This window comes from Vicia villosa, linkage group LG3, assembly GCF_029867415.1.
Source record: "Vicia villosa cultivar HV-30 ecotype Madison, WI linkage group LG3, Vvil1.0, whole genome shotgun sequence".
NCBI lineage: Eukaryota > Viridiplantae > Streptophyta > Magnoliopsida > Fabales > Fabaceae > Vicia > Vicia villosa.
The window spans coordinates 108,798,269-108,825,037 of record NC_081182.1 but is presented as its reverse complement, the minus strand read 5'-3'; the positions used below and the strand labels follow the sequence as shown (position 1 = coordinate 108,825,037).

General features: G+C 35.8%; 2 protein-coding genes across 2 annotated transcripts; one reads left to right on the top strand and one right to left on the bottom strand.

Annotated features, from left to right (window-relative positions):
• Nucleotides 1-9,022: 9,022 nt before the first annotated feature.
• Nucleotides 9,023-10,525, top strand: LOC131658777 (uncharacterized). Its single transcript, XM_058928036.1, has 3 exons — nucleotides 9,023-9,119; nucleotides 9,193-9,566; nucleotides 9,680-10,525. Exons 1-3 carry the CDS (start codon nucleotides 9,023-9,025, stop codon nucleotides 10,289-10,291), a joined length of 1,083 nt encoding a protein of 360 aa, XP_058784019.1. The 3' UTR covers nucleotides 10,292-10,525.
• A 605-nt stretch (nucleotides 10,526-11,130) lies between these two features.
• LOC131658776 (DNA-dependent metalloprotease WSS1-like) lies at nucleotides 11,131-12,484 on the bottom strand. The gene is made up of 3 exons (XM_058928035.1): nucleotides 12,319-12,484; nucleotides 11,479-12,211; nucleotides 11,131-11,301 (listed from the first exon to the last, which is right to left on the bottom strand). The coding sequence occupies exons 1-3, from the start codon at nucleotides 12,477-12,479 to the stop codon at nucleotides 11,131-11,133; spliced, it is 1,065 nt and encodes a 354-aa protein (XP_058784018.1). The 5' UTR covers nucleotides 12,480-12,484.
• Between the last annotated feature and the right edge of the window lie 14,285 nt (nucleotides 12,485-26,769).

The following is a 26,769-nucleotide window of genomic DNA, read 5'->3' as shown; positions in this document are numbered from 1 at the left end:
ACAAAGTGTCATAGTTAACCCAAAAAATATACATTTGCTAATCTATTTGCACATACATTTTCTTCTTTAAGTATGTGAGATAACTTGAATTTAAAGAAGTGTATTGTGAGTAAAGTATTTAATGTCAAAGCATTTAACAAATTGTAAACTCTTTAATTGAAGAATACATGTGTCGTTGCGCAGAAATAAATGTCATATACACGGATTATTTAACATGAAACACTACGAAAAAGAAGTTCATTAGCGACGTGATTCTCACGTCACAACGTGGAAAATCACGTCGCAGCCCTCTACACATATATCAAGCGCGTTACAGCAATAACATGCATGGCAGGAGAGAAGTAAAAAAAACGAAGGAAATTTGCGACGTGATTTTCATGTCACAAATTTGTGACGCGATTTATAAAAATATGTTTCATTTTTTAAATTAAATTCTAACTCAATAAATTTTTTATTAAATAAACTAAATTAATAAATATTAATTTTTTTTATTAAAATAAAAAAATTTAATTAATAAATAAAAACTATAAATTAGTATTACTAAATATAATATACTAAAAAGGATTGTTTAATATCTAACACAAATTAAAATTTCAAAGTAAAATAAAAATAAAATAAATCCTATGGGTCTTCTGTGTCGGGAAAACTGTCAAGGTTATAATCATCATCATTCTCATCATTCATCGGTGCTTGACCACTAACTCTTTCGTTTAAACCAAACATTTGATTACCGCTTTTTTGGAATTGCATAAATAGCCACATTTGCTCCTCCATATCAGATGCCTCTTAGCAATTGCCTTCATTTGTCGCTATTGCTCTTCCATTTGGGCCTTTAGCGCCGCCTCACGTTCCGTTGACTCGCGTCTCGCCTCATATAACGTCAATTGTCTTACTGTTTCTAGCATTTCCGGTGTAAATTGTCGTGGACGTAACGATTGTTCCCCATCTCTAACTCTATGAAATAAAGTTCTATCCCCCCTTCTCAAGGTTCCCAACAAATTTCCACCACCAAAACACTCATTAGGCCCCTTTCTGCCATTGATTTGACTCCAAATATAAAAATTCACATCTAGATGATGCGGCTCTAAACCTCTCAGAGTATATTAAGGATTATGGACCAAAAATTCTGTGAGCAATGTGTGATAATCCTCCTACACATACAGTAAAAAATTAAGCTAAATATAACTTAAGTTAAATCAAATTAACTTAAATAATGAATGAAATATAACCACGTGATTTTTACGCAACAACATCTCAGCTGCCACATGAAAATCACGCCGCAACTTCTCAGTTGCCACGTGAAAATCACGTCACAACTTTGCCACTAAATAAAAAAAATATAAACAACATAAATTAAATAACTTACCAAAGCTTTTTGTGTATGTTCGTCAACAAAACCACCTGACTTTTTGTCCGAGTCTTTTTAACCAGCTCGGTCATTAGTGGTAGTCTCCCAAACTCCTTAGCCTAAATAATAAAATTAACTTTAATTAAAAACATATAATAAATCAAAATATAACTTTTAAAGTGGTAATAATCACCATGCATCGAGCATGTTCGTAAGTATATATGGCAAAAATATCCATACCAGCAGATATCAGTGGATAAAATTCGTCACAGATATGGGGTGGATAGTTTAATAGATATTCACAGATAAAATATAGATATTTAAATACCTATTTATTAATGGATACAGATACGGGTTTAATGTTCATATCCGTAAATAAATTATAAAAATTACTTATTTTCTATACAAATCTTATTGATCATTTCATATTAAAGATTCTTCTATACTCCATACCTCACTTCAACAATTCCACCGCCTAATCAATTGGTACCGCTCTTTTCCCGTCCAACCAATATCATCCTTTCTACTCCTCCATCGTCCGCTCTTCCACCATAATTCACAATCATAATATCATTCTTTTTTTTTTGTTAAAAATAAAATGTATTGAATATTATGCTTTGGTGAAAATGGAGGAAATTTATTTGATGAAATTTTGTTGTTAAAATAAGAGAGATGTATATGAATGTTACATGTTAATAATGTCTTCTGTTTTTAAAAGAAACTGAAAATATTTTATTCAAAACACAATTTTAGAAAAAAAAAGTGTTATCCATGAATATCTGTAAATATCCGCGGGTACCTTAAAACCCGTGGATTATCCGTTTAGCGGATATTCGCACGGATATGTGGATATCAAAACGGATATCAAATTTATATGGATATCATTCTTTTTTTTTGTTAAAAATAAAATGTATTGAATATTATGCTTTGGTGAAAATGGAGGAAATTTATTTGATGAAATTTTGTTGTTAAAATAAGAGAGATGTATATGAATGTTACGTGTTAATAATGTCTTGTGTTTTTAAAAGAAACTGAAAATATTTTATTCAAAACACAATTTTAGAAAAAAGTGTTATCCATGAATATCTGTAAATATGCGCGGGTACCTTAAAACCCGTGGATATCAAATTTATCCAACGGGGCGGACACGAATATCATACTATCCTTCCCTATGGGTATCCATTTACATCCTTATTCGTAAGTACTTATACTTCCAACTGCATTAAGGCTACCCCTTTTTCAGATGCTCTCATTTTCTTTGCATTTTCAGATTTAGCCTTAAATCCTGATGTATCCCAATAGACAAGAAGTTCCTTAAAAAGTTCTTTGACTGTCCAATTGGGATAAATGTTCTCACGTTCCCAACGCTCTAGTACGCCGTAGCATGGCAGAAAGTCTTCTTGATGTTCTGCCATAATAATTTTTTTTAACATCCCTCTTGTTCATTTCTTCCCACATAGACTTTTCCTATAATGTTGCATGACACTAAAATAAATAGTTTGATAATTGCAATAAAAAAGATTTAAAAAACAATAAATTAAAAAATAAATGAATTATACCTTAAATAAATTAAACCAAGCTTATTTATCATGAACTTCTTTAAAACTCGTCCAAGCTTCTTTATACATTTGCTAAATTAAATAACTTACACACTTGATAGCACTCCGACTCAGCCCAAAACTAAACAACAATAATTTGAATTAGAATTAAATATAAATTTATATTATAAAGTGGAAATGTATACTTAAATAAAAAAATTTAAATAAGATACTTACGAACTTATGGTGGGCAAAATATAATATCTTCCGTCAATGATATGAATCTCACTCGGATCATCCCCCCTAAAGATCGTCCCTATCCAATTGAAGATTGTCCCCGTCCAACTGAAGATTGTCCCCATCAAACTCAAGATCGTCCTCATCCGGCTCCACATGATCATCCTCACGTGCAGATATATGTGTGGTAGGTAAGGTGCGGGATCTCCCAGTCTGCATGGATGGTGAGGGAACCTCTGTGGTGGGTGAGGTACGGGATCTTCCAGTCTGCTGGAAGGATGAGGGCACCCGTGTGGGATTTGAGGTGCGGGATCCCCCATTTTATGGGAAGGATGAGGGCACCTGTGTGGGATGTGGGGTGCGGGATCCCCCAGTCTGCTGGAAGGATGAGGGCATCACATTCAACAACTGATAAAATCTTCGCGCTTCGTCACTCGATAACTCTTCTCCATCAAAATCTTCATGTTCATCATAGGTCACGTTGAAACCAAAAACATCTTCAACAATCTCACCGATCAGATTAAAGTTTTTCTCATATTCCATAGGTGCCCTATCTTCAACATGCGTATTACTAGTCTTTAGTACGCTACTCGGTAGTGCTTCTCCATTATATGTCCAAACCCAGTAATTTTCAATGAAACTCCTTCTTTTCAAATGACGTTCTACTTCCTCTGAGTCACTTATTATAGGTCTGCATTCACATTTAAGATAAGGACACCTAACTCTTCCTTCGTTTCAATAACATTCCTGAGCAAATACCCACGTGATAAACCCTTTAACTCCTTCCTCAAAATTGGGTTTAAGTCCACGTCTTCCTGGATACAACCTATTATACATCTAACTACGATAATACCAATAATATTCTATAGTGCACATTTATACAATCATTGTCTACAATTAATCATTGTCTACGATAATACCAATAATATTCCATAGTGCACATTTATACAATCATTGTCTGCAATTAATCATTGTCTACGATAATACCAATAATATTTCAAAGATTTTTTGTCACGGTCGCATTTGTTGGAACAATATTGATGAAATATGATATAGTTGACTAGGTTCTATGTTGTGTAAGGGTGTCTTGGTTAGTCACCTTGGATTTTTGTGATGGTGTAATGGTTCAAAGTTAATGTAATGGTCCAAACCATCAATGTTATTGTGTTAATTTGACAGTAGTATGTCTACAATTTGACCTCAGAGTTAATGTAATGGTCCAAAGTTAATGTTATGGTGTTAATTTGGCTTATAAATTTATCTGCAATGTGCCATTTATTTTGGACCTGTAATTTGTCTCGAATTTTCGACCTACAATTTGACAAAATTTTGACCTGTAATTTGACTGCAATGTCCCATATATACTTAATCTACAAATTGACATAATTTTTAACATATAATTTGTCTGCAATGTATCATATATGCTTGACCTATAATTTGTCTGCAATGCACCAATTTATATGCCATATAAATTGATAGTAGTATGCAATATATTTGGCCTTGTAATTTGACTCAAACCAAACTGTGTGCAATTCGCAAAGTTTGTACATGTAATTTGACAGAAAAATGCACCAATTTGTCTATAATGTGCCATATATTTGGACATGTAATTTGATAGAATAATACTTAACATTAACCTTTTGGTATGTAAACCTAACCAACATACAACCAAAATATCAAGTCATTAGATAAGAGAAGATCTTAACCTAAATAAAACTCAAGGAATTCCTTGAGGCAAAATACTTCAAATCCATACAATACATCCAAAAATACAACCATATATTAATACTTAAACCTTTAATCTTTCACTACTCTTGAGTGGCTTGAGGAGCTTGTGAACTTTGAGCAATTTCTTTGTTTTTCTTTGGACTTAGCATTCACTTTCTTGGTCTTCTTTGGTATATTCCCTGTAACAGCCCGGGCCCCTCGCAAGGCGCTCCCGACACTATTACCTCACGATCTTCTTTACCCCCCCTTCTCTACTAAAGTTTTGGCCTTTCGTAGGAATGGAACCATGTACCAAACATGTACTTGAACCCCAGGGTACATGGTTCGATTCCCACGAAAGGCAAAAACTTTACTAGAGGGGGAGGTAAAGAAGATCGTGAGGTAATAGTGTCGGGAGCGCCTTGTGAGGGGCCCGGGCTGTTACATTCCCAACCTTCGGAATTACCCTATCTACTGCCCTTTTTCCTTTACAGCTTCTCTTGTTATGTCACATACCTTCACATTTTGCACATGTCACAGTTGAAAATATCCTTGGCAGTATGTGAGGATTTTTTGGTTCATCATTTGTCTTGATCCTCTGTTTTGTTGGCCTACTTGTGGCTCTTGTCATCACTGGTGGTCCACTGTATACTGATCATTTATAGGCCATAGTAGTGGTCATTTGGTTGGATACACAATGTTGGAGTAAGCCTTCATAAATGTTGATTTCCTAAACATGCAGCAACATAATCCAGTCAAAATTGCAATCAAAACTTAGCAACATAATCATGCAAAATTCATACCATATCAGTCAAAAATGCAATAATCAGAGATAGTATATCAATCATACCTATAACATGCAGCAGCATAATCTTCAGGCTTTTTCTTGATGTTCCATATAGTTGCATTTGCATGACAGCAAGGTATATCATATAAATCTCACTTTCTACATGAACAAGTTTCTTTTTTCAGATCAATACAATAAGTATCAATGTCATTGGTGACACCAAATATTGATAGGTCATCATCACCATGCCAAGTAAGATTCCACCCTTGTGCTTGCTTTTTATTCTTCTCAATAACCAATTGGATTTTAGGACATATGGTTCCATTGTAATCTTGTAGCAACTTCTTCTGACTTGTAATCGTCTTGGTGATGTAATGCTTGATGGCTTCTAATAGGGTGATAATAGGCTTATCTCTATGATCCAAGATTGCCCTATTGAATGCTTCACACATGTTGTTCACCTGTAAATCACACTTTGAATGAGTATTGAAGTGTGATCTGCTCCAATGGCAAGCAGGGACATCCATCGTATCCTTCCATGCATGCTCTTTCATTGCCTTCATTCTCTATATTTTAGATCATTTTTGATGATATTGATTGTGATCTTCCTTTTACATGTACCCTTAGATTTTAGGACTTGTAATCATGACATAACATTAGGCTAGTTCATTTTAGGTAGATTCATAAAACAGTGACAATTAGGTTAGAATTCATTCTCTTTTTTTTTTAACTCAAAAACACATAACAAATATTCAAACTAATTCTCTTGAAAAAAATACAAAGAAAACACCTAAAAAATATTACTAAAGGTTGAAAACAATAAAAAGGGAATGGAAGCTCTCGTCTCCCTTGCTTTAGGGAATCACTTGAGCGGAAGTTTCCAATCCTAAAAAACACCAACCAAAGAGTAACTCGAGTCTTCCTTGCTTAAGGGAGTAACTTGAAACACTCAAACTCTCTCTTCTCTCTTGCCTTCCTGGCATTCTTAAGGGCCTTGTTATTTCCGTTCGATCGCATTGTAGGTCGTCCCCTTATGCAAGAGCGCGAACGTTAACGCCGCCCAACTAAAAAACACAAAAACAAACAAAAAAATTTGAGGCGGACTACGACGCTCTGATTACTGAAAGGGATACGTAGGCATCAAGTCGCGGGGCTTGAACATGCACAATTGTAAATATTTCCTTCTTTTCCCCATATTTATTTTGCATACATTTGCATTAGGCTTTAGACATAGTACACACCCTTTAGATAGAAACAAACATAGGTGGATACCATCGAGTACGATGGGCGCGAGAGGTGCTAGTACCTTCCCCTTGCGTAACCGACTCCCGTACCCAGTTCTCTGGTCGAAAGACCTTGTTCTTATTCGTTTTAGGTTTGCTAGCGTTCCTTTCATTTTAAGATAGATATGTTAGTGGCGACTCTGTTCATTTTTCGCGAGCGTGCGACAGCTGGCGATTCTGCTGGGGACGTCGACCTATTGCGGGTCCGTACTTAGCGAGTCGATCCTAGCCTTTGTTTGTTTGTTTGTTTATTTGTTTATTTATTGGGTGTATCCATATATTGCTTATGTGTTGCATCATTTATTTTATGCTTGCATATCATATCTATATTTCTTGCTTGCATATCATGTTTACTTTTCGCATGCATCTGGATATATTTCTGGGCCCCCGTCGGGGCCACATATTTTCTTGATTGTTTTTGCAGGTGGGGGGTTTTTGTGAGGTAAAAGGCCCACTACCCAGGCCAGTGACACATAGGATTAACGTGGATGCTCATGTTGACTCCCGTAGCGCTTGCTATGATCAAGCTTGACATGAGGTACCACAACTAGGCGAGGTTCTTTCAAAGACCTTCTAAATTCAGGGACCATAATAACTAATTTTGTAATAGGGGGACCACTTGTTTAAAAAGCCCAAACTAGGGGACCAAAAGTGCATTTAAACCTATTATCTTTTATAAATACTATAATGTATTTTTAAATACAATACATGTCTAAATGTATAAAATGATACTTGGATATTTAACATAAGAGAAAAACTAATAGAATACAGTAAAAGACTTTTGACTATATTAATGTTTAATATTTAAAAGAGAAAAATTGAATATAATAGAGATTAAATTTAGTGAGATGAGAAAATCAATGCGTTAATTTTTTAATAAGAAAATATAAATATAGTTTAACGGGTACCCCGACCCCTCATGGACATGGGTGACCTTGAGCACGGGCTCATGGGGCAGGAGCCCAGGGCTCCATAATTTTAGGGGCACCAAAATTTTTTTTATCCTTATATATATTAAAAGAAAATTTTCTAATATAAAAATACTTGCTAATTTTTTTTTTTTGGAAAAATACTGGTTAACAAAATTATAGGGCTATTACAAAGTCAAAATTAATAAAAGAATTTAATTTCCCATAAATAAAATATAGAGTAGAATAAAATCAATTAATTCCCCTAAAATAAAATCAATTAATATATTTATAATTTTAACAACTAAAGAGTTTAGTTGAGGCACTAAAATTAAAATAATGATATAGATAATGTTTTATATTATTGATAATGTTATTTGATAGGTTGGAAATCTTCTAACCGTGCCAATTTTGGATTCAAATTGTATTAATAAATTTTGGAAAGCTTTTATTAGGGCAACTAAGTGAAATAAGTAATATATGCAACGTATTAATTCAAATTTTGATAGGTTAATTTGATTCATTCAACTAAGTGAAATGAGTTTTATATCAATTGAATTTTGTGACTATCAGTTGAATTATCCAACGCAATATCAATTGAATTTTATAAAGGTTTATGAATTTTGTGACTGTCAATTAAATTATCCAATAGTATATGAATTTTATAAAGGTTTTATGAGAGAGTTGAAGAATACATAAAAAAATTGGATTATAATATCACATGAGAGATAATTTTTCTTGCGAGGTTTGTATCCTCGTTCTTTCGAGAATAGTCTATTAAATCTTGGAAGATTAGCATAATACGCGAAAAATCCTCATTCATTCAAACTATTTCATAATTTTTTTTATTTCACAATGTCAAATGAAAATGTGTTTTTATCCAATTATTTCTTTTATCCTTATGTATTTATTGTTAAAAAAATTTTTGGGCACCACTCTTTTGATTCGCCCCGGACACCCAAATTCAAAAGACCGACCCTGCACATGGACTTGGGTAGCGGACTTTTTAAGGCCGGACTAAAAAAAATCTTGAAAAATATGAGCTCTAATTTTAAGGTCCAAATCCTAGAAATTTACAGATCTGGCGGCCAGTCCATATGAGTTAGTTCATTTTGACCGTAGTAACTAGGGGTGGCAAAACGGGCTGCCCGCCCCGCCCGCCGCCCGCCCCGCCTTATAAACACAAATGGAGTGGTCAACTATTGAGCAGATTTATGGTGAACGCTTATGGATCGTATTTGGGAACCGGCACCAAACCAATACAATATGTCAATGGAACAGATTTCATGTCTGCTTACAAGTCAAACCAAGGTATCCAATTCCAAACTGTTTATTTAACTGGTCTCTATGTAGTTTATTGAAAATAACAAAATGAAACTTGTAGGAGATAATAACAGTGAGGAGCCAAAGATTTCTAAGACACTGGAAAGTGAGACAGCGATTTTGACAGCAGCAAGGAATGGCATAGTTGAAATAGTGAATGAGCTTATAACAAAAATACCAAGTTCAATATACGATGTTAACTTGGAAAATAAAAATGTATTACTTGTAGCAGTTGAGAACAGAAGAACCATCATTGTTGAGGCATTAAGGAAACGGTTTGAAAAGTGTGATAAAAAAGCGATATTTGATAACTTAATCCAAGATGTGGATATGGAAGGGAACACTGTGTTACATTTAGCAGCTACAAGAAGTGATCAAGATTGGCACATTTCTGGAGCTGCCTTGCAAATGATGTGGCATATCAAATGGTTTCAGGTATATATAAATGCTTATCCTATAAACTCTGAATTAAACTATCTGTCCAAATAGGGTCACATTGTGTTTGGATATAATTTTAATCTTCTAACAACTTTTACACCATGAAGCAGTACACTAAAGGACTAGTGCCAGAGCATTTCACAGTTAGAACAAACAAAAAGGACAAAACAGCAGGGGAATTATTCAAGAAATCACACGCAACACTGGTACAAGATGGTAGTACGTGGCTCAAAGACACTTCTGAGTCTTGTTCTGTAGTAGCAGCACTCCTTGCCGGCGTTTCCTTTGCTGCGTCAAGCACTGTGCCGGGCGGCAACAAAAGTGAAACAGGTGAACCAACATTAGAAGGAAGGCCTGCATTTGATGCATTTGCTATGTCTTCAGTAATTGGTCTTTGTTTCTCTGTTACTGCACTCATAATGTTCCTTTCTATACTCACTTCTCGAAAAGATGCTAAAGATTTCAGAAATGATTTGCCTAGGAAGCTTCTTTGGGGAATGAGTTCTCTTTTCTTGTCCATTGTTGCAATGTTGGTTGCTTTCTGTTCTGGCCATTTCTTTTTGATTGACCACAAGTTCAAGCACATTGTGTTTCTGATTTATGCAGTCACTTGCTTCCCTGTGACTTTGTATGCAGCAGCACAACTTCCACTTTACATTGATCTTCTGAGAGGTATTATAACCAAAGTGCCAAAGACATGTGATAAGGGTGAGGACATTTAAAGGTTCAAAATGCATTGAAAATGGGTTTGGCTTGTTCAAATAACGAAGACAGTGACTTGATTACTACTTACTACCTATGATTGGAGAAGTATATATATTTATTTATATGTCTAATGTTGGATTGTGGTTATTTTAGTGAGAGTATTTTATTGTATACTCTGTCAATGCTTAATGCTGATAGATTATTTTAGCATTCAACCCTGTATTGCTACTTTTCTACTTGATTAATTTGATTATTAGCTACTACTTATTTAGACAAATTCTCCTATCTGAAAATTATCAAAAGGCTTGAACTTCTCTCAGCATTTTAGCAACCAGTTTTGAATTGCTTCATCATTAATAAGTGGCTTTATTATGCCAGCAACAGAGATTTCATACTTTTGCTCTAAAAGTTAGTTGATTGAAGATAGAAAACTACTTTTTATTCCTATGCGGTCGTTCTTTATAAAAGTAACATTGCTTAATTTTAAAGAACTCAAGCTGTCACATAAATGAGTTCAAATGGGGAGAAATATATCAAACAGTTGCTTATTTAACACTTGGTTTTTTAAGAGTCCAATTACTAACCTACCTTGAAAATCTCTTATATTAATCAGAACAAAAGAATTAAAAAGTAGTTATTTCAGGTTGAGCATAGTAAACAAAACAAACACAATAAAATAGCAGGAATAATGAGAATTTCAATTTTCAAAATAGGGTGGCCATGAATTCATGAAGTTTGCATATCAAAGTCAAATTTTAACATTAGTATAGATAAAATACAGTATAGCAAGCACCAATTTTGAAGTTCATTGCAGGTATAGAGAACATAAAAACCAAGCAGCAATTACATGGTTCAGTCAAGGGCCAAGGCTGGGGCCATTAGAGTATCTCCACTCGTCACACGCTGAGCATCTCTCCAACTTTGCACTATTTCCCATCGTACAGAATTTACAAGACCAAGTGTAGTGTTTGGTAGTAACAACTTTTGGCTGTTGTGTTCCACACAATTCACATATAGGGGCTAATGACTGCATCAATCAGAACATCAATCAGAACAGTTCACATGCATTAAAAAAGGCAGTGTGTTACAAGACCATAGGTAGTACTAACTATATATTTTCAAATAAATAAATGCCACATCAATATCTCAAGAATGAAAACAAAAATAGTTGTGATGAGCGAAAGCAATATAATTGAATGCTTACTTTGTTTAACAGAGTGCACGTCAGACACTGCCACATTGCAGTTTCTTCGGAATGAAGTCTTCTATTATTGTTAGATAGCGACCTAGACGAACTTGGTGTATCCATTGTCAAATCAACAAATTTAGGGTTACTAGATGAATAAAGTGATAAACTTGAATCCTTGTCCCAACTTCTTTTTCGAGATGTCGGATCCAAAGCTAGAGTAGAATTGTCAGATGGTTTTGAGCTTCCAACAATTATCTTCTTTTTTATATGGTTTTCAGCTTCGTGATATGAAGATTGAGAACGACACCATAAGTCATCCTGTAATCTCCTTTCTGCGGCCAGCGCAGCAGCTTGCCCTGGAGTAAGTGTCTTCATTATAAGACTATCACCACCAATACGATATCCCAACCACGGTCTCTTATCTGCAGCAGAAAGTGCAGTTTTACGTGGAGGAGGTTGAGTAGAATAACCACCCAGGCGCCTTCCTGGGAGATCAAAGCCAAAGCCAGTTATCTGATTAGCCATCAATTCAGCACATTCCTTTCTAAGTTGATCCCATAGCTTGTAGAAGTTTGTATTATGAGAATAATGTTCGTTATGACAAAGCTCGTGAAGCATGGTATCTAAAACTTCATCATATGGTAAAAAGTTAGAATCCCGTTCTGAACTTGTCCGTAGCGCCAACTGAATGAGATTACACTGTCTTCCACCTCCATAATTAAACCCAAGATAATATGCATCCCTTGTGTTACATTCATTTAAAACAGTTATTCAGTCATATTCCACAGGAAATTTTAAGTTTCAAAGTGTTGATTAAAGTTTAAAACAAACAAAAAACACAAAATGGTAAATTACCAGAACTCCGAGAGAAGCTTGACGCTCCAATTGTGTTTACGCATAATAGGCTGAACCTGTTTGGCAATTCTCTCTAACATCTTCTGAGCTTGGTCTGCACCTGGCCTCGCCTGCATAGCTTGGATTTCCCAAACCTTGTATATGTCATCTTCGTTGTTCATGGTGGCAAACCCTAAAACCAATTGAATGAGAATTAGGAGAATTATTAAGAGTGAGAGATTGAAGAGAAAACATTGAAACAAAGACGGTTGTTGATTTGATTTGATGTTTACGCGCGAGATTTCGGAAATTTTGAATTTATAACTCGTGCTGCGTGGCCATATTTTCCCCTTATTTTGTGGGTTAAATTTATTATTTTTTTCTATTTTTATAACATTAAAATTAATAAAAATATTTAATTATAATTTAATATTTATTTAAATCAAATAATGTTAATTTAAATAGAATTTTAAATGGATCATTCAAACATTATTATATTTTTTTTAAGTTGTTCTATTTATAAATAACACCCTTTTGTTTGTTTACGTTAATACAAAAATATAATAAATATTGTCATGTGGGATTAAACTCTTTACCGACAATTTATAGTTTTATACACATTTAACTCAACTAAGACATATCACTTGAGTTACTCCACCCTATCCAATATTGAGACATAATTGAACCATATATAATATTATGCTTACATTGAGTGATTTCTTCATAAGACATGTAAATGATCCATGTATTTGTTAAAAGTACAATACGTGACAACCCCCTATTAATTAAGGGCTATCAAATATTTTAGGGTTTATTGTATGGTTTAGAGGTAGCTCACGTAGGAACTGATAAGCTTAGTATATATGTAGTATATTTATGTTATCAAAATGGTCCACCTAACCCTTGAGGCTAGGTTGAGGTATTCATATAAATTCCTAGGCCTAGATTTCTAATCCCAGGCAGTAATAACCGCTTCTAGGAGTGGGGGGATGGAGCAGATAATCCCTTATTATTCAGGAACATTTTGTTAACTTCACTCACTCCTTCTCCATACTGTTATAGGCGATCAATCTAGAAAACAAACGATCATGAAGGTGTGGTGGGCAAGGTGTTACATCATTTATCTTCCATGCCGTCCTTTGTCGCCCCTTCATAAATATGGTATACACAGTTCCTCAAATGTGATCGGTTGATAAAATGTGTGTTGCATTAAATGTGATCGATGATAATTTTTCTCGGGAAGCCAAATTTAGCCCTACTCCTAACCCGTGTCTCGGACTATTCATAGCTCTTGAGATAAAGCAGAAAAAGTAGCAATCAAATATGACCCACAACTTGTCACATTGCAAATCAAGGAGAAGTGTCAGGCTAATTATATAATCATGTGGTAGTATCTATTGCTATTTTTTATAGCCAAGTTCAACAAATTATAAATTCAACATATTCTAAAAAAATAAATTTCAAAAGTGGACCTCCTATTCAAACTTGTCAGTTCTAAAGCAATGGACAACAAGACCCTCGTAGTACATAAAACATTGACCGAGTGTTACACACGAGATGAACTTTGAGGAGAAAATGAATGAGGGAGAAGGTTGTCCCGAGTGATACACACGAGGTGAAGTTTGCGGAAAAAAATAATGAGGGAGGAGACACAACACATCATTTCAATGATAACTATTGCCAAATACATTTTAACTAGAAAATTGTCTAAGGGTAAAAAAGAAAGGGATTTCTTATTCCTTTCCATGGTTGAAAGAAGTACCCTATATAATTCCTAAAATGTGTAATACCCGTAATTTCGTAAATTAATTGAATTTTTAATTTAATTATTTGGATTTACTAACTTATGCGGTGATTAAATCAAATTTGAATAATTATGGGATGAATGTTATTGGGCTTGTGGTGCAGTTAGCAAAGAAATTGGGTGTTAAGTAATTTAAGCCCTACTAACTTTTATTTCATTTTCATAAAATAAAGTAATTTTGTGAAAAAGAATAAGAAATCCAAAAGGTATAAGAAGAGCAAAGTAGAGAGGACGTGAAAGTGCGAAAGAGGAGAAGAAGAGGAAGAGAGCTTTCAAGGATCCTAAAATCGAAGGTAAGGGGAGACTCTTCCGATTAACCTCTATTATCGGGTTGTAGATGGTAGGATGGATATTGTATGCTATTGATTCGATAGAGAATATATTCTAGGTTGGGGTTTTGATCATTTAGGTTCAATTTCATAGATTATGTGTAGATATATGTTTGCAATGATTGGTGATGTTGTATGTGTTGTTTGATTGTTGATATAACGTGTATTACCTATGATTTGGCTCTGTTTGTTCGTGTACAATCGTATTGGTTCAATTGGGTTGTGTTTGGGGAGCTTAAGATGTTGTAAAATCTGATTTTTGGGGTTACAGGTACGGAGTAATCGGTTATTGGCCTTTGGGTAACCGATTACCATTGCGCGAAAAGGAAAAAAATTGTTGTTTGGGAGTTAGTAATCGGTTACTGAAAGGGGGGTAACCGATTACCCATACAAAAAACAGAGTAATGAATTTTGTGAGATACGGTAACTTGTTACTGGCATTTGGGTAACTGATTACCGCTGTAGGTTTTTGAAAAATATCACTTTATAAAATCCATATCTTTTGAACCGTAAATCCGATTTCAGTGCCGTTTTGGGCGTTGAATCAATAATTTTATTTTCTATTTAGCTAAATAATTCAAAGAGAAGTAGCTCATTTTTATTTTATAACTCGGTATTTTCGAAATGATGAATCGTGATGGATGTGTTGTATGTGGTATGGAATGATGTAAATAACCTGTTGTTGTTGTGTTGGTTTGATGTACTTAGTACATGATTGTGAAAGGCATTATTGTCGTATGTACTATGTGATGAATTTTATTATGATAGTGTGTTCATATGATTAAAGTGGTGATTAGCATGTGATAGATGATGCATGCATTTTGTAATCATATGGTGGCTGAATTCCGACGTAGATGGATCACTGGTCGCTAATTCCCATTATATGGAATTAATGAGAGGAAGTAACCGTATCCTTGATGATGGTGGATCGGTGAGATGAGTAGAAACTCATGATTGGTACCACATGCATATAGTTGCATTGCATTAGGTGTATGAATCATTATGACATGAATGGAAGTGTTCCAATGTTATAATGTTGTATGTTGATTGATGATTGTGATTTGGTGGATGTGTGTATAATCTGAATGTATTTGATATTGGGTGAATATTATACCGTTAATGTTTTATTGTTTATGAACTGATAACATTGTTTAATTGTGAATGAGACTCACCCTTACTGTTGTCATTTTTCAGATTGAAGTGTATTCGTACGTACCTTGGTGAGGATAGCTCGTAGGTCGTTTCGATAGTTTTAGAGTCGTGTCATGCTCTGGTCTTATAACACTGGGGAACATTTGTTTTAGAGTTGGATAATAACTCTTGTTTTGGTTTTTATTGTTGAATAATTTTGTTATGCCTTGAGTATGGTAGACGTTGTTTTTTATTATTCAACTGAATGAAGTTTCCGTTGTGTTTAAAACATGTTGAAGTTATTTTATGTTCCTCGGAATAGCATGACAGATGTTTTGTTTTATATGAAGTAGTTGTAACGCTCTTATTTGCGTGTTTACTCTGAAATTATTATTTAATTATCGGGGGTTTAGAAGGGTGTTACAAAATGCCCCTTTAAAACCGAGAATATATTTCTGGTGCGCACCTTTTGTTGTTAAAATTGATTGAAAACCGGAAGTATATTTGCAGTTTCAAACTGGCAATATATTTCTGGATTCTTCTGTTACCTGTAGCAGAACAAAATCATTTTACCATTTTAATATTTTTATGATTCGTTTGCGCATAATACAAATACCTGTACAAATGGAAAAAAGTCATAAATTACTGAATAACAAAAAGCTATTGAACCAGAACTACTGAATATATATAAATATATAGTGTTGTAGTAGTACGAGATACAAAAAATGTAATCCAAAATGTAATACAAAAAAATTACAACCACATAACAAAAAGAAAGTAACAAAAACTACTAGGTATGGCGGATGATGAGTCGGTCTGTCATCCTCGAGGCGTTCCTCCGCTGCCTCCTATTAAGCACAGTAGTCCGAGCCTCCACGGTGATGGCATCCAGAGTCCGTCTAGCATTGGATCCATCAGAACCTCGGTCAATACTCTCCTGCGTAAGCTTCAAGATATGATGACATATGGGCAAGATGTCAGTGGCATGATCGGCCCTAGCCTGCTCCTCCTCTAGGATCTCCTGATGAACTGGCCTCGGTAGGTTCCCTATAACATCTTGTATCATGTATGGATGGGACACCCGGAAGAACCATAACATGTAACAGTACTCGTAGCTCCAATCGCATGTAGATACGATACTCCTGGCCTCTTCAGGAACAAGATGATTCTCAAAATCATAAAAAAGCTCATCCATATCCCTTTGTCTCACAGTCAAAGGAATAGCTACAGTAGGATCCTGGGGAATTGTTTGGGTGAACCCGAACTGACACATCACCCGCTCAGGCATATAGGCAACTGTGGACCTCCGTTTTTTAATCCCGGGCCATACCTCTGTTCTGTAGAGATACGTGAACTGACTCTTTTTTATCGCTTAATGCTTTCGCATTTTGAAAATTCACAGAGTCGCCACCGACCTTTTATTTTATCCAATTAAGGAAAGGTTTATAAAAGAAACAGAAAAAAGACCTTTAAGAAATTCTGGGTAAGGGGGTAGGTTATACAAAGGGAAGGTGTTAGCACCCTTTGTATCCATGGTTATCCATGGGCTCTTAAGTTTGCTTAGCTCACTTGTTTTTCGATCACTTTTCAATTGCTTTAGAATGCTCATATGTGGTTTCAAATACTTTTGTAAATTGAATTTTGTAATGATCCGTGTGTGGATGTATACAAAATGCTTGTTTATCTTTCGAAAGATGTTTTGAAAAGAACGTTAACTTTGTAATGATCCGTGTTTGGATGTATACAAAATATTGTCTTTTTGGAAAGTTTTGTTTTGAAAAACAACAGTGTATGAGAATTTGTTTGTTTTGATTTGAGCAAGCAAACTAGGAGATCTACCCTGAGTTGTAAGGTCTTTATCCTATTTCCTTTAAAAATCTATCCTTTCACCGGATATAAACGCAAGGTTCAATTTTGTACTCAAAATAGCAGAATTTTGACTTTGATTTTGAAAAGAATGAGAAGGGATTACCTTAAAAGGTGCAAGTGTGATTGTGTTTGTATTCAGATATTTTATCTTTGAAGTTAGTGATCTAACGGTTCAATTTTATCTTTGACATACACGCAGTTTATATTTGCTGGAAATTAAAATGCGGAAATGTAAAGTGCGGAAAGTAAATCTACGCTATTACATCGATTGTGCAGGAAATGTAAACTAGCCTATTTACATGAATTTGACATCCTATACATTTATCTAGGAATTTAAATTGCAAGAAAAATAAAAGGCATGTTTTTTTGGATTTTTTATGATTGGTTTTAATTATAATTAATGCATGATTAATTAAATTAAAATGAAGAAAAAAGATGAAAATAAATTTAAACCTAGAAATTAAGTTTAAAATATGTACAAAATATTTATCAATTAATTTTAAAACAAAACTAATTTTTTTTGGAATTTTGAAATTGATTTGAAATTGATTTAAGTTAATTAAAACATAATTATGCAAATAATTATACAAATAATTAAAACTTAAAGAGAAAATTATTCAAAATATGTACAAAATTAGTTTATAATATATAAACAATATTTTATATAAAGAACAATTTTTTTATGATTTTTTGATTGGTTAGAATAATTAAAAAGCAAATATATAAATATATACTAATTAATTATGCAAATATTGAAATTTTGAAGAAAAATAAAATATTTTTATTTTAGAAAATAATATATTATTTTAGAAGTCTAAAAATATTTTTTGTATATTTTTTTGGATTTTTAAAACTATTTTTAATTAATTTTACAAAGAAAATTAAAATAAAATAGAAAGTAAAAGGATACCGATCATGTGTGGTGGGATTGAGAGTCCATGGTAAGGACTGCTTTGTCTGGGGCGTGAGATTAAATTATGAGGAGATCTTGTGGCTCAGATTTAAAGTCACATGAGGCGCATGGATAAGGAAACAGCATGTGATCATGCAGAGTTTGAGAGTCCAGCGTGGGACCCATTCTAGTTGACCAGCAAATGAGGAGCATGGGATGTGCCACGCGTGCAGATAGAATGGTCAATTTTGACTGACGAACCACGCTTGGACGCGTGGTCGTCTTCAACCTCCATCTCCTTTATTTTTTAAACAGATAGCGGGGGTTTTAAACCTCCTCTATTTGTACAGTAAAAATGCCATTTTTGGTAGCTTCATCAACCTGCAAAAATAAGTGTTAGGAATAAAAATAAATGACCCAGATCCCCTAATTAGGATGCTCTGAGTCCAAATATGACGTTAGTTTCGCTGTTTGAGTATTGTAGTTATGGATTCGAAGAGATCAAAGTTGGAACATGCATGAACACTTGTTAATGGCATAGAGCTATCCTCACGTGGAAACTAACATGTTAGAGCCCAGATCTTCCCAATAGGACCTCATGAACACATTAGGATGATTAGATTACATTGAGACTGATTGAATATAGGAAAACGAAAATTGATCATGTATGAATATGAAGAACACTATGCACGTGCTACGACTCTCATGGGACCATATTAAGGGTTCCTTCTTACTCTATATGATCTCAAAAGATGATTGAAAGTGTTTGTTTGTATTGATATTGATTGGAAATATGAAAATGAAAATTACATAGCTTAGAGATTTTTGTGAGGATTATGATGTTTCTATGCTATGCTTGAGCTATAATTTCGTGTGTGTTGGCTCCCCCTTGTTGCTGAAATATGCTTGCCTATTTATAAGCCATGAGGTGCTTAAAATTGAAGCTAAAAGCATTGATTGCTTTTGTTGAAATTTTGACCTTTTTAGCTTAAGAATCAAGCAACCCTTGCTTAATTTTTCCACACCTCTTGCCATAGACCTTCCTTGTATCTCATGCTGCAGAATTGGAGTGATTATTTGATGAGTCATGCTTGGAAAATAAGCTACCCATTATTCTTCCATTTTTCCTTTTAATTTAATCTTAAAATAAGAAAAAATCAAGCAAAAATGGATGAAAAATGTTATGGGCTTAGTCTTGGTCGTGGGAGGCCCATAATATCATGGAAATGATGTTTGAACCATGAAAACTTGGCCCCATTTGGAAAAAATGCATTTTTGAGCAATGTTGGTTTTATGCATTTTCCAAAATTTAGCCAACTTCAACAAGGTGTAAATCCCTCAATTTTTGTCATATGAAGGAGATCTTGCACTTTTTGGAAACCTCAAAGAGTCCTCTAACCAATGCCTTTGGTCTCATGTCAAAATGATTTTTGATGCTCCTTGTGTGTCCTTTTGAAAAAAGTGTCTTTTTGTTGACTTTGAAAATGACCTGTAATGTCTTTGATCATATTTTTCAAATGGTGAATCCAATGACCATGGGATCAATGGCATTTGAAAGATAATTGAATTTCCTTCAAAATAAGCTTTGGTTTGAATTTTTTGGATGAAGGATGAGAGAGTTATGATCAGTCAAAGTTGAGTTGACTTTTCAGGCAAAAACCCTAATTTTGAATCTTAGGGTTTTGTTGATTTTTGATCTTTCCTTGATGAATTATGATCATCCAATGATCAAATGATGAATCCTTTGACAAAATATGGACTTTGACAAAAAATTTCATTTTTGACTGTCTGTTGACTTTTTTGGTCAAACGGGTCGTCTGTTGACTGTTTGAGCTGCTGACGGTGCGTCTGAGTGAATTGAAGTTTGAAAATTTGTATGATGGTACTTTGAGATATATGGATGTGCATGAAATCCATTTGAGGTCTCAAAAACTTGTTTCTCCTGTAAAAACAAGAAAACCCTAGTCAGGGACTGTTTGTGTAGGAGACAGTTAAGCGTACCTGATTTTTGTGCAGTGTTGAGTCTCTGCTAATCGCGTGATATTCAGAAGACTTCTAGAACAAAAATCTTGGAATTTTGAATTGTGAAATATTGATTTGATTGATGGTACAAAACACTGAGAATTGTACTGCCAGCAGTTTGGCTGTCAACTGACTGTTCCGGTATAGTATGAGTTTCCTGATTCTGCGCCTGCAAAAAGATTTAACTCTGTACCAATTGTGTGAGTACTATTTATCTGTAAATAAATAAATAGCATGTGTGAAGTAATAAACAGTATTTGGCGTTTGCGTAAGAATAAATTCAACTGCAAGCCAAATTACTGTATAAGAAAAATTCTAAAAACTAAGTATTTCATATGTCAGGATATTTGTTGAAATAAAAATCCATGATTATATGAGACTCTTAATTTTCAGATTGGAGTTTTCTTGAAAAAAGATGCGGGCAAATTTTGGGGTATAACAGTTGCCCCTATTCAATCTTCTTAAACCTGAAGAGATTATCTGAAATCTGAAGGTAGAAGATGATTGAATATTTAGATGCCCTGAAAATTTGCACTTACCTTGATCAGAAGAGATGTTGGAAGTTGCATTTGAATGTCGTCTGCGAAATGTTGTTGGCAGATTGAAACATTACCTGAGATGGGCTTTCAGATGCCACCTGGTAAATGTGTTGATGGTTTGTTCATCAGAATGAATTCATTGATTATATCTTGATGAAGGATTTGAAAGTCTTTGTGTTGACTGTTTCGGAACCGTCCAAGGTTACCGCTTTAAGTCTTGGAAGATAATCGTTACGGAACTTGTCCAAAGTTTTTCCGATTTAGATTTTGGAAGTTGATCATTGTGGAACCGTCTGAGGTATCGCTTTAGGTCTGTGATGCTAGATCGTTTTGGAACCGTCTGAGGTATCGCTTTGATCTGCAATATTAGATCGTTCTGGAACCGTCTGAGGTATCGCTTTAGATTTGTGATATTAGATCGTTCTGGAACCGTCTGAGGTATCAACTTAGATCTGCGATGTTAGATCGTTCTGGAACCGTCTGAGGTATCAACTTAGATCTGCGATGTTAGATCGTTCTGGAACCGTCTGAGGTATCAACTTTAGATCTTTGATGTTTGTTTTTGAGTTGGTAAGTGATCAGAATGAATCTTCGGCTTGATTATATCTGAGAGAACTGTTCATGGAATTCAGGTGAACACTGCATGTGATTGAGAACATCTTTGTTGAAGATATCCGTCTACCTGAAAAATCAAGTTAGTGATATGCAATGTTTATGATGCATGTAAATGTGAGATATTCCCGGAGAAATATGCATGTGATGTTGTGTATGAATATGCGTATGAATATGCGCATGATGCATGATGTATGAATATGATGTATGAATATGATGTATGAATATGATGTATGAATATGAATATGTGATGTATGAATGTGAGATGTCGAGCTTCTATTTGGGAAAATAAATTTCCGCCAGTCATCTGGACATGACTATATTGTGATCGTTGATGATCTTTTGTCTTGTTTGAGTACCCTCGGCTGGGGAAATTCTTTGAGAACCCTGGTATTCTGTTGAAGGATCTTTGAATATCTCTTGAGAATGAAAGGTAGCTGGAAGTTCTGATGCCCTTTCAAATGGGAATGAGGAAGATGCATAATCCTCCGATGCACTATCTGACCAAGTCCGGGTGCGGGGATCACACCTTCTGAAGATAGTAATCTGGAACAACCCTGCTGGGGAATAAGACTTCTTTTGAAGAGAAAATCTTTTTGAGGAATTTGCTGAGAAATGCGTTTCTCTTGGGGATTTTCTTCTGATGGGATGATGTCCAGATAATTGGGACATTTCCTGAATGCTATTCCTGTTTTTTCTGGTAAACATCAATCATATTCAAATGCACATGTTCATTCAAAATCATCATTGGGACGCTTACGTATTTAAACAGAAAAAGTGAAAATAGTGATTTTTGAGCCTAAGCTGCATTGATTTTTGAAAAAGAGCCATGATAGGCTGGTTAGCACAGGGAGACAACAATCCTAGAAGTAGGAAATTGTCAGAAAGTTTTGGAAAATATTTATAGAGATAAATAGCTATGTGAAAATAATCCAGTCAAGTTTCAACTCTGCTATTGCCAATCTGTCCTCGAGCATCTCATCCCTCACTTGTTGGAAGAAAGTGATTGGACTGATCGGTGTCTTTGAGGTGTTGAATCTTGATGGTGAGTAGGCAGCTGAACGGAACACAGTTGTATGCTTCATTCCCTAACTTTTGCCTAGGCTGCCCTTTCAGGTTTTCAGCCTATCGGGATAATATTTGTTTAGTCTCTAATTTTTGCCTGGACCGCCCTTTCGGGTTTTCAATCCACCGAGACGCTCATTTTTTTGCCTAAGTTGCCCTTTCAGGTTTTCAACTTAGCGAGCTGTTTTTTTTCTTTTTAAGAGAAGTATTTTTTGACTATGTCAGCATTCACAGGGTGTGGGAAATCCTCGCCATCCATGGTGGTAAGCAACATGGCGCCGCCGGAGAATATTTTCTTGATTATGAATGGTCCCTCGTAGGTGGGAGTCCATTTGCCTCTGGGATCACCTTGTGGTAAGATGATGCGTTTGACAACCAAGCCACCAGTTTGGTATGCTTGACTTTTGACTTTTTTGTTGAAGGCTTTGATCATACGCTTTTGGTATAGCTGACCATGACAAATAGCTGCGAGCCTTTTCTCATCAATCAAGTTTATCTGGTCCAACCGTGTTTGAATCCAATCGTCTTCGTCTAGATTGGCTTCTTTCATAATCCTTAGGGAAGGAATCTGAATTTCAATTGGAAGTACTGCCTCCATACCATAGACTAAAGAGAATGGAGTTGCCCCTGTTGAAGTACGCGCAGATGTGCGATAACTATGAAGAGCAAAAGGAAACATCTCATGCCAGTCTTTGTAGGTTACTGTCATTTTTTGTATGATTTTCTTGATGTTCTTGTTGGCAGCTTCCACCGCGCCGTTCATCTTTGGTCGATATGGAGAGGAATTATGATGCTTGATCTTGAACTGTGTGCAAAGTTCAGTAATCATTCTGTTGTTTAGATTTGTGCCATTGTCCGTGATAATCCGTTCAGGGATGCCGTACCGACAAATGAGATTGTATTTGATGAACCGGGCCACCACATTCTTGGTAACAGAAGCAAATGAAGCTGCTTCCACCCACTTTGTGAAGTAGTCAATAGCGACCAGGATAAAGCGATGTCCGTTGGAGGCAGTAGGTTTGATTTCTCCAATCATATCAATACCCCACATTGCAAAAGGCCAAGGAGCCGTCAGGACGCTTAATGGAACTGGAGGTACATGTACTTTGTCAGCGTATATCTGGCATTTGTGACATGTTCGGGAGTGATGATGGCAGTCTGTTTCCATGGTAGACCAGTAATATCCTGCTCTCAGGATCTTTTTAGCCATTGTATGTCCACTGGAATGAGTACCGAAGGCACCATTGTGTATTTCTTCCATGATCTGTTCTGCTTCCTTCTTGTTTACACAGCGAAGTAAAGTCGAGTCATGGTTGCGTTTGTATAGGGTTCCATTGCTTAGAAAGAATTTGGCAGCAAATCTCCTTAGAAACTTTCTGTCATTAATGGATGCCCCTTCAGGGTACTCCTGAGCTTCGAGATATCTTTTTACTTCATGGAACCATGGTTTTTCCTCGGTTCCTTCGGTATTGATCTCATTGCAATAGGATGGTTCATCTTGCCTGTAAATGGTGATCATAGGCGCCTCGTTGTCCCACCTGACTTTGAACATGGATGACATGGTAGCTAAAGCATCAGCTAGTTGATTTTCCTCGCGTGGGATGTGTTCGAAAGTGATTTCTTCGAAGTAAAGAATCAAACTCAGCACATATTCTTTGTAAGGAATTAGATTCGTGTGCTTCGTGTCCCATTCCCCTTTGACTTGGTAGATTATCAAGGCCGAGTCTCCGTAGACTTCCAGGAATTTGATTCTTAGATCGATTGCAGCTTTAAGACCCAGAATACATGCTTTGTATTCGGCTATATTGTTAGTGCAATTGAAGCATAATCTGGCAGTGAATGGTGTATAACCTCCTGCGGGGGAAATGATCACAGCTCCGATGCCATTGCCAAGTGCATTAGAAGCTCCGTCAAAAACCATAGTCCACCGGGATCCTGGCTCGGGTCCTTCTTCTGGTCCTGGTTGTTTGTAGTCATTGATTAGCATAATGTCTTCGTCTGGGAAGTCAAAGTTCAATGCTTGATAATCATCCACTGCTTGATGAGCCAGATGATCAGCTACCACACTTCCTTTGATTGCTTTTTGTGAAGTGTATTGAATGTCATATTCTGTTAAGACCATTTGCCATCTCGCTATTCTTCCAGAGAGAGCAGGTTTTTCGAACACGTATTTGATGGGATCCATCTTGGAGATTAGGAAAGTGGTGTGATTTAGCATGTACTGTCTTAGTTGGCGAGCCGCCCAAGCTAAAGCACAACAAGTTTTTTCGAGTAGTGAGTATCTTGTTTCACAATCGGCAAACTTTTTGCTAAGATAGTAGATTGCGTGCTCCTTTCGGCCGGATTCGTCATGTTGTCCTAGTACACACCCCATTGAGTCTTCTAACACAGTTAGGTACATTATCAGAGGTCTGCCTTCCACAGGTGGCAACAAGATTGGAGGTTTTTGGAGATATTCTTTGATTTTGTCAAAGGCTAACTGGCATTTGTCATTCCACCTTTCCACTTGATCTTTCTTCAACAGTTTGAAGATCGGCACACAAGTAGTAGTCATGTGGGCAATGAATCGGGCGATGTAATTTAGGCGTCCCAAGAATCCTCTGACTTGTTTCTCAGTACGAGGTATAGGCATTTCTTGAATGGCTTTAACCTTGGCGGGATCAACCTCAATACCTTTGCTGCTGACGATGAAACCTAAGAGTTTGCCGGATCTTACTCCAAAGGTACACTTATTTGGGTTCAGTCGCAACTTGTATTTCTTGAGTCTGTCAAACAACTTGTGTAAATGACCCAAATGTTCTTCCTCGGTGTTGGATTTTGCAATCATGTCATCGACATACACCTCTATTTCTTGATGAATCATATCATGAAATAGCGCTACCATTGCACGTTGATAGGTTGCTCCTGCGTTTTTCAGACCAAAGGGCATTACTTTGTAACAAAAGGTTCCCCAGGGTGTTGTGAAGGTTGTTTTTTCCATGTCTTCGGGTGCCATCTTGATTTGATTGTACCCTGAGAATCCGTCCATAAAGGAGAATACCTTGCATTGTGCGGTATTGTCAACCAGTACATCGATGTGTGGTAAAGGGAAATCATCTTTGGGGCTTGCCCGGTTCAGATCTCTGTAGTCCACGCACATTATGACTTTCCCGTCTTTTTTAGGTACAGGTGTCATACTGTAACTCGGTGAACTGACTTTTATTTTTTAAGCAACAAATGTTGCGGTGAGCATGAGTCGCCACCGACTTTTATTTTGTCCAATGTTAGGAAAGGTAAAAAAGTACAGAAAAAGACCTTTTTGAAAGAAAACGGGCTCGGGGGGTAAGTTATGAAAAGGGAAGGTGCAAGCACCCTTTTCATCCGTAGTTATCTACGGGCTCTTAATTTGCTTAGCTCATGTTTGTTTGTTTTGAGTTGAAAAGAGGCATAAGGACTTTAGCGTGAATGCGTAGCCTTAGTTTTTCGAAAGAGTGTTGAAAAGATATTTTTGTTGAGCCAGGCAGATTAAGAACACTACCCTAACTAATTGGTCTTTTCTATACTTTTTACGGTTCCTAGGATTATCCATACTATGTAGAAGTAGGAAATCCTTTATATTGGACGTGCGGGTCATCGAAGGGTCATCGAGGTCGTTTGAAGGCAACAAGTAGAGATACCTTAGCAATCCGAAGGGACAATCATCATTTACCGAAGGCAACCGTTCGAGGGACTAGATCATATTACTGAGGCAACATCGTGGGTCATCGAGGGACTTATGATCTTTACAATGATTTTTAATCGAGGGACTTTTGCTAATAGGTACCTATACGTTCGAGGGACATGACCTTTATTCGTAAGGCAACCAAGAGGGGCGTACCCTAAGGGTGAGTGCGTGCAAGTGTGTTGAATTCAATTATGCTTTATCTTTGATTTGAAAGTGATCTATCGGTTGTTTTTAAATCTTACCATACATCTAACAAGTATATAATGCAGAAAGTAAAAAGCAGAAAATAAATCCTAACTATTACAAGGCTTCGGGGAGGGGAGTACAATAAACCAAGTGGGGAATAAAAAATTATTACAAACCCCCAAAATGAAATTAAAGCGACAATAAAATATATACAAAAATATGAGTATAAAGCTTGTAAATGTCCATGAAGCCTCAATGATAGTACCTCGCAAAATTAAGAGAATGTTAGTATGGGTAGAGAAAATAATGTATGAATAGGT

Excerpts from the sequence above, each read along its gene's own strand:
- LOC131658777 (XM_058928036.1), top strand. The coding sequence starts at position 9,023 with ATGGTGAACGCTTATGGATCGTATTTGGGAACCGGCACCAAACCAATA. Across the intron at positions 9,120-9,192 it reads TGCTTACAAGTCAAACCAAG|GAGATAATAACAGTGAGGAG; the intron begins GTATCCAATTCC and ends TGAAACTTGTAG. Across the intron at positions 9,567-9,679 it reads GGCATATCAAATGGTTTCAG|TACACTAAAGGACTAGTGCC; the intron begins GTATATATAAAT and ends ACCATGAAGCAG.
- LOC131658776 (XM_058928035.1), bottom strand. The coding sequence starts at position 12,479 with ATGAACAACGAAGATGACATATACAAGGTTTGGGAAATCCAAGCTATG. Across the intron at positions 12,212-12,318 it reads AAGCTTCTCTCGGAGTTCTG|CACAAGGGATGCATATTATC; the intron begins GTAATTTACCAT and ends AAATGAATGTAA. Across the intron at positions 11,302-11,478 it reads CGTGCACTCTGTTAAACAAA|TCATTAGCCCCTATATGTGA; the intron begins GTAAGCATTCAA and ends TGATTGATGCAG.